Below are 9,705 nucleotides of genomic sequence, written 5' to 3' on the forward strand. Positions count from 1 at the left end.
CTTGTTTATATACGCAACTCATTTTCACTTGAATGATTAGCCACAATAAAATTTTCACAACAATTCATTCTCATAAAACACTGTCGTCTGATGAACAATGGAAGACCAAAATCACTAAATACCCTTCCAAAACTACAATACAAAGAAGACAGACGTCCAACTCTTCATAATTTAAAACACTACAGCAGCATCAGCCAACTACAGATGCTCTTCCCATCTTCTGACCTGCGTAGATAGTCTGCTTTTATTTACTCTATATTGATTCTAACAACCTTCTTGGTTCTCCCATCAGAAGTAGTCCCGGCTACATTCCCTGGTCTAATCCATCTGGAGCTTTGTGGTTGCTCTGAAGATTGAAGGAGCCCAGCACTCCAAGGTGCATTGCCCTTCCGTTCACCTATGATGTCATGGCACGCACAAATTAAAACATAGACAAGAATTTAATAAATCAGAATGCCTAGAAACAAATATAAACATCACATTCCATATGACATGCCCTGTACAGAGTGGCTACAGACTGAATAAGAACTGGATAACGGTTGGTACCTTGATTGTAGTTACTAACAAGTTTGACAGGTATCCATATTCTTTCATGTTTATTGGTAAACAGATTATTAGTATTAAGGATTATACCTGCCGAAACGGCAATGCCATACCACTGTCCTATTATCAGATATAACTGTTACAATAATTTAAAAGATATAAAGCAGGAAACTTGCCAATTTAATATGTATCTAGTCCTCCACTATCACTAATTATTAAGACCCACAACAATCTCTATTACTGTTTTGCACCTCTAGCTACTATATATTTTCAGTTCCAGACTTCCAGTCTTGCATATCCATGTACACAAGACAATATTTCATTCTAACTCTGCTGATTGCCTGATTGGCTGAATCTAAGATATTAGATTCTTTCTAGAAACTAAAGCAGAGAGACTGGAAAACCCACCCACACTACACCCAGAGTATTCATAAACACATTTACTCAAGTACTTCAAAGCTACCTAGGACTCTAAGGAGAGCCTACTAAAATGCATACAACCTATATTATAAGAACCAAGCAGTGCTTACTAGCATTACCAAGGTTGTCAAATTCTTTCCAGCCAGGTAAGTCCACCTTAACATTACCATTCCATGCTTCTTCAAAACCAGCAAGCTCATCTGGAAAAGCATAGTAATATCAATTTCAGTGTTCATCCATATGAAACATAAAACCTATTCACTAGCCATGATAAGCTGCAGGAACTGACCTTCATTCAGATTGTGTAAAGTTTGCAACATATCCACCTTTCCATCTGGGTTAAGCTTCCTTGTAACAGAATGACCCTATATAAGCAATATAAATACTGGTAACGACATACCCAGATATTCTGGCTACTATTTTCACGATACTTACCCACCAGAGGTGGTAATGGAATTGAATGAGGAGAAAGTGTCATACTGATCTATACAATACTAACAAATCATCAAGGTGGCAGTTGAAAGGCCACAAGCCCACAAGTATTTAATACTATGATTGCAACATGGAATGAACTGAATGGCTATGGAAACAGTAAAATCTTGTCAAATCAGACTTGAACAAGATTTGTGGTAAAACCTTCAACAGTTAATTAAGGTAGAAATCCATATGGGTTCAATCTAATAAGCATATGCGAACACCCATGTCACAGAGGACTGCTTGGTGGAGAAATGTACTGCATTCATGCACATCCTTAAAACTTGATACTTAAGAATTCATCAAAACTAGCTGTCGGAGTATTTCACAAATCACCTACTGGAAACACATATTTTATCTATTGTTTATTAACCGAAATTTTTTGCACCCAAAAATGCAGTTCGTGGTTATATCTGTTGTCCAGGCTGAATGAGCAGAAAAGGTGTACCTTATCATGAATTCCTCTAGATATCTTATGTGTTGCTCGACCAGTTGTCCTATCTGCTTCTTTGGTCTCCTCAATCTTCACCTGCTTCACAATTGCAAAGTTAAAGCAAATAGAATAAAAATAACATATCAAATCCCACATACTATTACTTACGCCATCATTGCCTGCCCTTCTGGTTCTTGTAGAAGTGTAATATGCTCCATCTACACCACCATATGTGACTCTGCAACTCTGAACAGAGGCACTATGACCCTGGGGCTGTGTGCCTTGCACCTTGTTGAAATCACCTCTTTTACTCGTGTTCTTGCCTGTCTCTTCTGCTACATTAAACATGGGAATCATAACAGTCTTATGGAAACTCAACTTAAAAGCTAGAACCATAGAATATAGAAACTCAACTTCAGCTTCCTAAGTAAACTAGATACAAAAATTCAATTACCATCCATATCATCATCATCAGGATGCTCAACAGATGGCTCTTCGCTTGACACAGTTCGTTGCTTCCTCTTATCTCTCCCATCTCCAGTAACCTCATCTTCCTCTCCGTCATCATCAGAGTCTAGTTCTTCTACTATGATTCCCCCATCTCTACCACTCTTTGGTGTATCACTAGAAGCAGCACTTGGACGGAACATGCTAGACTCAAACATGTCTCCAAGCGGCCGACTGAAGAAGGGATCATCAAATGGATCCCTTCCACTGAAGAGGCTAGGCAACATGCTTCTACGAGATCCAAATCCCGGGAAACTATTTAACAGGTCATCTGAGCGAGAGAAACCGCGTCTGCCTTGCCTTTCGCTTTGCATATTGGTTGCGATTATCCCTCTAAGGGGAAAAACAAGGCAGCAAAATGATTAATCACTCTCTTGTTTATCAACCTCATTAGACTATATCATGAAAATCCTAGTAAGGAAGGTCCAATCCCAGAAACTACTAGAAACTCCTCGAAAAAATTCAACTAATAATTTTAGATTAATAAGAAACTCAAGAAACAATCAAAAACAAATAAAAATGAAATAACATCTAATGAACGATTGTCTAAGTCATTGATCAAACCATAACAAGAAAACCCGTTTTCCAGATGCAAAATACTATTGCTTGCTCTATGATTTATCATTATTTAAGTCAAATACTCTGAAATCTTTCAGCAAGCGAATTTGAACATGATAAGTTGCGGGGCATAATTTCATGTACATCAGAAAATACCTGAATCAGATAGTTAAGTTTGGTAATCAAATTGGATTTGGAAGCTGAAAAAACAGAGGAAGAAGGAGAGCAAATATAGAGGCAATGTTAGTTTCTGACCTGATGGAACGAACGAATGGAAACGAAGGTTTGAGACAATGAAAGAGAACTCCAGAAGCGCCCAACTGCTTTGTGTCCTTTTGCTGATGCGCCTTATATATTGTGGGAGAGCGCGAGAGAGACTGACACGTATGCTTCTGCCTATATTTTCTGGAAATTGTTTTTTTTTTTTTTTTTGAAAGGATTTTCTGGGTGGTTTTTAGACTTTTAGTTGAGTTTAGAAATGCCTTTTTGTTATTCGTTTTTTAGGGGGAAAAAAATACATTAGAGAAGATTCTCTAGAGATCTTCTACATCAGAGCATCAAAATTAATCAAAGGAATTGCAGGAGGTGGGTAATTGGTAAACCAAATACAATGTTGCGAATAAGATTGACTCAATCTCGCAAAGAAGTCGGCTACTATATTGGGCTTCAGGGAAAACATGATTAAAAATGATTGGCTAGGTGAAGAATATCTTGGAAGAGAGTCGAAATTGTCTATGGAATTTGAAATTGACGCTGAACCATTTGGATGAGTGGCGAATCTCCTTCTACTTGAAGCCGGAGAAGATTGAGTCGTTGAACACAAATCAAACTCATCTTTAAACCTATTAATTCTAGGGTAGGGATGATGATCATTTACACAATTTTAGCCTAAAAATTGTTCACATACTCCACTAAGACTTTTTTACTCCCATTTACCCAATCTAACATCAATTGACAGTATTGCCCTCATTTTAATTAATAAATTACACTCAAATCTCTCTCTCTCTCTCTCTCTCTCTCCTCACCGATTTCTTCTCTCATGATAGACTTTCCTTCTCTCCTCTCCGGATCGCCGTCAACCTCGTTCCATCCCCACCGCGCAATGGAAAAACGTCACCCTCTCCAACCATTCCCTTCCCCATGCCTGAATCAAAAGCCCAGACACAGATTGAAAATTTTCGATTGGATCCAACCCAGATCAGGCCAGATTGCGCTGAGCCAAGCAACATCACCACTATCCCATCAACTCCAATCCACCTCCGAACTCGCAACGCCACTCTACACCAACACACCGATCCTAACCCCAGCCAGCAAGAAAAGAACCATCACCCGCCAACAGCCCCGATCTGCTTCACCATCCCACCGATCCCCTCGTCCCAGATCGAAGGTTCGCGAATACAGGCAAACAAACCCAAAGGGCCAACAGGTGAGGCGTGCCAAACCAGACCAGTTCGATGGTTTGGGGTGGCTGGATTGCAGCAGAACCCGCTTGGTTGTAAAATTGGGTGGAGTCAGAATCCGAGTCCGGAAGAGAGAGAGGCGTTCATGTGATAGGGTGATTTGGACACTTTTCAGGCTCTTGTTGGAAAGTATGGTGACGTCTCTGTGTCACTAAGAGGACCAACGGCTTTTGGCGTTGAGGCAAACGCTCCTGGCTTTTTCTTTCTTGGAGGATTTCGTCCCTGTTACTATTGTTGGGTTTTTGGTGCTTTTTGCTTTCTCCTTTTTTGTTATCTTGACACAAAAGTTGGGTTTTTGCTTGTAAACTTTTATGTCTGATTTGGTTGGGCAATAATAAGATCATTGATGGGCAATAAAACGATTATTGGAAGATAATAATAAGAGTATATTGGGGACAATAAAATATTTATTGGGCAATAATAAGATTATTATGGGACAATAATAAGATTATTAGGGGCCAATAATAAGATTATTTATTTGGATAAACCTACTAAAACTTGCAAAATTACAAAGATCTTCATTTTTCACTAATTATTGATCCCTAATAAACTTGTTATTTGGGGGCAATAATATGATTATTGGGGGCCAATAATATGGTTACTGAGTATTATTAGGGGGCAATAAATTCATACGTCGGAATCCGGTCACCAGTCCAGTATTCGGACTCCGGCGACTAGTCGCTAGATTCCGGTCATCGGTCGGCGAGCCCTATCACCGGAGTCCACAGCCGGCTACTGTTCACCGGAGTCCGGCAAGGTCTCCGATGACTTCTCTCTCTAAGTGACAAAGAAGGAGGGCAAAAATGTCCCAAAAATAAATAAAAAGGAATAAACAAAATAAATTAATTGGGTATTAGGGAAATGATCTCTTAGAGTGTTTTAGTAAATTGGCAATCTCTTAGAGTGTTTGGGTAAGTGGGCAATTTTTATCCTAAAATTATGTAAATGGTCATTATCCTAACTTGTAAGACCGAAGCATAACCAATTTGCATGGAACCTATTGCTTTTGCAATTAATTACAATTCAAAATTTTATACCTTTTTGTAATTCTCGAAAAAGAAAAAATATGAATTTGTTGTGTAATTAGAAAGGACAAATCGAGACCTTTTACTATTCCAAAAAAAAAAAAACCGCCTTTTACTATGCATGGCCCTCAATTTTGTACATCATATTTTTTCAATAATAATTTTTTTTTTATCAACTAATCCACCTATAGAAGAAAGAAAACGGTAATGTAATGTTCATTTGATATTAAATAACGGAATAAAAGTGCTAAATGAGACAGATACTCAACCTAATAAAGCACATCAATTTAGCACTTATGCTAAATCCCCTCACATCAAGGACACTATATAGTACCATGAATGTTTGAGTACTACCTTGTGATGATAACCTTTCTTTCTATACGTAGAAAAGTATTCTTTTTCTTTTTTTCAAAAAACAAAAAGGTATTCATTTAACGTTCGATTTTTCAACAAAGTGGTGTTAGCTCAGTGATTAGAGCACCCACTACCTATGTATGAAGTCATGGGTTCGAGTCACCATGAGGGCATGAGTGAAACCCTTTGATCCTCTTTTATAAAAAAAAAAAAAAGTTCGATTTTTCATTAATTACATACAAATCATATACATATATATTTATATGATCACTTAACATATCAGAAGTACTCATACATGAAACTGTATAATTCCAAAGCATAAGGAAGAGTACAGAGTACAGACCTTGATAGCCACTAAAATGAAATCGGGTAGACACAAGCAATTACCCAAGTCTTGATCTGAAATCAGAGGAGGAACATGAACTATCCGTCTCCAATTATCGTGGTCATGCCCAAACACACCATCGCTCCGACAAAAGAGAAATTGAGACTCATTTCATCAAAAATTAGATTATCTCTAAGAAATTGTGGTCATCGCTCCGACAAAAGAGAAATTGAGACTCATTTCATCAAAAATTAGAGTATCTCTAAGAAATTGTGGTCAATTATTGTAGCTAAAGGTGTTTGACTAACAACCTCAGGGACAAATAAGATCCATCTTATTCTTTGGTGGTGAGGTACAAAGGACAGAAATTGCTGGGATACTCCCGAGAGCTCTCCCCGTTTGGAAGGTTCTCTTCCCTTTCTTCTATAACCCAAGATGATAAGAGACAAAACATTAATTATATTTAATCATCCATGTACACACACAAATGTATGTATGTATTGTCACACATGGTGTCATTAACAAATCCAACTACATTTTAAGTTCTACGAAACAATACAATGTTGATAACAAAACCAATCCCTCCAATTTGGTAAATGTTAACTCAAATTACTTAAAAAAATAGTTAAAAATACGAGTTATGATAGATGACGATGGCTCCGATGATGGTGTCTGTGATGGCGGCGGTAGTGCTGGCGGTGTACAAGCTACAGACTGGGTTCTGCCTTCACTCGAGTTCGCTTGCTCTGAGGACCCAGCTAATACCAATTAAAAATATCAACATGTTAGCAGATTTCATTAATCAGATATCAGTTACCAGATAGCCCACCGTTACATTTTGGAAGAAAATAACGAGAAAAAAATGGCATACCTTGCTCATCTGATCGATAAAGCTGTTGTAGTACTGGTTCGTTGACCCTTCTTCTCTTCCTTTGACAAAACCTTTGGGTTCTGCCTTCCCACAGGTTCCCTTGCACCGAGGGCTCGCCCTCTAAACCAATTCAAAAATGTCAACATTTTTGGCAGGTTGCATACTTTCATTCATCAAATATCAGTTGTGTATTGCCAACCGTTACATTTTGAAGAAAATAATGAACAAAAAAAATAGCGTACCTTGCTCATCTGCTTGCTCAGCTGAGTTCGCTTGCACAGAGGGGTCGCCATCTAATACCAATTCAAAAATGTCAACATGTTAGACAGGTTTCACTGATCAAATAGTAGTTGCCTCATTGCCAAACCATTACATTTTGGAAGAAAATAATGAAAAAAAATAAACTTGGCGTACCTTGCTCATCTGGGTTCATCACGAAGCAATCCTCCAACTTCTCCCACTCTCTTACATGATGCTGCCAATTTCGGAATCTTTTGCGATCTTCAAGCATGGGGAGACAATGGGTCACATCAGCCTCTCTAAACCCAAGTTTACTTGGGCAAAGATCGGGACGATGGAATATGAGGGGCTGCCTGTGAAACGGGTGAATCAAAATGCCCCGAAACCTCCCCATCCGTCGCTGGCTCCTAATCTCTTCGGGGAGAAAGTTCTCGCCAAGCCTAAGGCTGCCAAGTAACCTACAAAATACATATATTAAAAATAAAAACATTATTAAAATAAAAAATTTGAAAGCTGAGTAAATTACAAGCTAAGGGGAGAAAGTTCTCGCCAAGCCTAAGGCTGCCAAGTAACCTACAAAATACATATATTAAAAATAAAAACATTATTAAAATAAAAAATTTGAAAGCTGAGTAAATTACAAGCTAAAGGTAAAAAAAGTGTACCTGATTTTCGTCTTCCCAAAGATGATCCAGGTGCTGCTTGTAGTTCTTCTCTTTGTGCCTATTAGAAAGCACATTGGGAAGCAATAATCCCCAACTACAAGATAGCGGGAACTCGCTAGGATAAACAGGGTCATCGGGCTTGAAGAGTTCCCTTGCAAAGGCAGGAATATGCTCCAACACCCACACCATGAGGAAGAATAAGTGGCCGCCAATTGCACTCGTCCTCGTGTTGCAATGATGCCGTAAACAATGGTGCACGTGGGAGAGCATTGCAACTCCCCATGCATACTCCTTAATTTCCCCTATCACGGACAAGCACTTCAAGTAACACAAATTCACGAACCTATGATCCTTATTACTGAGAATGGTAGTGCCTAAAACATAGAGGGAAAATGCTCTAACATGACGGTCAAATGCATCATCATCTACAACTTCGGGTACAGTCTCAAACGTGTCTCTTAACCAATCAAGTCGAACAGCATTGTTCTTCAAGTGGATCGCAGGCACTCCTCCTAATCCTACTACTAAAAGGTTTCCATTGACCTCCTCCTCTCCCTTTATCACTAGTCTCCCTTCTACCCGAAGCCCAGAGATATAAAGCACATCTTCTAAACCAAAAAATAAATTCTGATTGTTGACTTTAAAACACATGTCGCCAACATGATAATACTTGACAAGAGCACCTAACATGCAGTTGTCATGGTGACGTCTACCCAAATTTTGTGCTAATCTATATAAATGATCAAACCCCGTCCCGTTTAATGCCTCAAGGACCCTTTGGTCCACGTTCCATTGAGACAACTTAGTTAGCTTTTCCCTACTCACAGTCATTCTGCAAAAAAAAATAATAATAACATAATAGTTATAATGAACATCAAACAGAGAAAATAAAATTTCTAGAAACTAAAAGTAGAGCATGAATAGAAGCAAATCAGAAGCAAAACAAAAGCAGCACAGCTTTTTTATCATTGATTCATGGACATTTCATAAATCTGATCATCATACCACAACGTACAACATTTTACAAAGCAATGAACCTAAAAAAAAAAAAAACATTTGAAACTCCACCAAAAGGAAAAAAAAACAACAACAACAAACAAAAAGGCAAAGCAATAAACTCCAAAAGGCTGAAACCACAATTCTTCAGCATATAGAAACAGAGCAGACCAAACCAAAAACAAAACAAAACAAAACAGAGAAAAACAGAGAATTTTGTACAGGAAATAGAAAAGATACTTAAAATTTTCTCCCAAGAGAATGCTAGACCTTTCGTGGTAGTCTTGCAAATGTTCCAAGTACAATATGTATCCTAGATAGATAATTGTGTTAGTATGTGCAGTGTAAAATACACAAACAATTACAATGTGCTGCATCAAAATAAAATGCAGCAAAATGCAGGAACAACCAAACTATCAAACTATTGTTCCAAGCGAAGATTGAATGGTTTCATGTATACTATATCCGCTAAGATTTCTATAATGCACAAGGAGAATGCAATAACAAATCATGGTATCGTACCAATGTATAATTTCATGTAAGTATGCAATGAGGCCATATGCTGAATTAAATCATGAGCTCATTTGCCAAAAAATGTTCAACATTTTTTGAGTTTATGATTCAAAGCGAAGTCTTCAAAAAGGAACTCACATGCTCCGTAGATTACGCAATTTTGAAATTTTTGCCCTTTAGACCTTGGTTGTCAAGACCCCTGGAAAACCACAACAGTTACCGTGAATGTTCATATAACAACAACAACTGTCTAGGAGATTTCTTTGAAAAAAGATAATTATCTATCATATAAAGCACCACTCTAGAATTGCATCTCCTTTT

The 9,705-nt window shown here is 38.0% G+C and overlaps 2 protein-coding genes across 2 annotated transcripts; both read right to left on the minus strand.

The window, feature by feature from the left end:
* Window positions 1-3,276, minus strand: LOC112182632. The gene is made up of 7 exons (XM_040506249.1): window positions 3,191-3,276; window positions 2,325-2,710; window positions 2,039-2,205; window positions 1,886-1,966; window positions 1,253-1,328; window positions 1,074-1,163; window positions 1-397 (listed from the first exon to the last, which is right to left on the minus strand). Exons 2-7 carry the CDS (start codon window positions 2,689-2,691, stop codon window positions 249-251), a joined length of 930 nt encoding a protein of 309 aa, XP_040362183.1. The 5' UTR covers window positions 2,692-2,710; window positions 3,191-3,276; the 3' UTR covers window positions 1-248.
* Window positions 3,277-6,687: 3,411 nt separating this feature from the next.
* Window positions 6,688-8,067, minus strand: LOC112167381. The gene is made up of 5 exons (XM_040513819.1): window positions 7,876-8,067; window positions 7,385-7,668; window positions 7,213-7,263; window positions 6,971-7,090; window positions 6,688-6,857 (listed from the first exon to the last, which is right to left on the minus strand). Exons 1-5 carry the CDS (start codon window positions 8,007-8,009, stop codon window positions 6,709-6,711), a joined length of 738 nt encoding a protein of 245 aa, XP_040369753.1. The 5' UTR covers window positions 8,010-8,067; the 3' UTR covers window positions 6,688-6,708.
* Window positions 8,068-9,705: the final 1,638 nt, after the last annotated feature.

The sequence above is a fragment of the Rosa chinensis genome, chromosome 1 (assembly GCF_002994745.2).
Source record: "Rosa chinensis cultivar Old Blush chromosome 1, RchiOBHm-V2, whole genome shotgun sequence".
NCBI lineage: Eukaryota > Viridiplantae > Streptophyta > Magnoliopsida > Rosales > Rosaceae > Rosa > Rosa chinensis.

What these genes read in the sequence shown, in the direction of transcription:
- LOC112182632 (XM_040506249.1), bottom strand. Translation starts at nt 2,691, where the DNA reads ATGCAAAGCGAAAGGCAAGGCAGACGCGGTTTCTCTCGCTCAGATGAC. An exon ending in GAAGGGCAGGCAATGATGGC is followed by an intron (nt 1,967 to 2,038) that starts GTAAGTAATAGT and finishes ATTGTGAAGCAG; the next exon opens with GTGAAGATTGAGGAGACCAA. An exon ending in TGACAACCTTGGTAATGCTA is followed by an intron (nt 398 to 1,073) that starts GTAAGCACTGCT and finishes ATGACATCATAG; the next exon opens with GTGAACGGAAGGGCAATGCA.
- LOC112167381 (XM_040513819.1), bottom strand. Translation starts at nt 8,009, where the DNA reads ATGACCCTGTTTATCCTAGCGAGTTCCCGCTATCTTGTAGTTGGGGAT. An exon ending in TTTGGGAAGACGAAAATCAG is followed by an intron (nt 7,669 to 7,875) that starts GTACACTTTTTT and finishes TGTATTTTGTAG; the next exon opens with GTTACTTGGCAGCCTTAGGC. An exon ending in TGAGCAAGCAGATGAGCAAG is followed by an intron (nt 7,091 to 7,212) that starts GTACGCTATTTT and finishes GAATTGGTTTAG; the next exon opens with AGGGCGAGCCCTCGGTGCAA.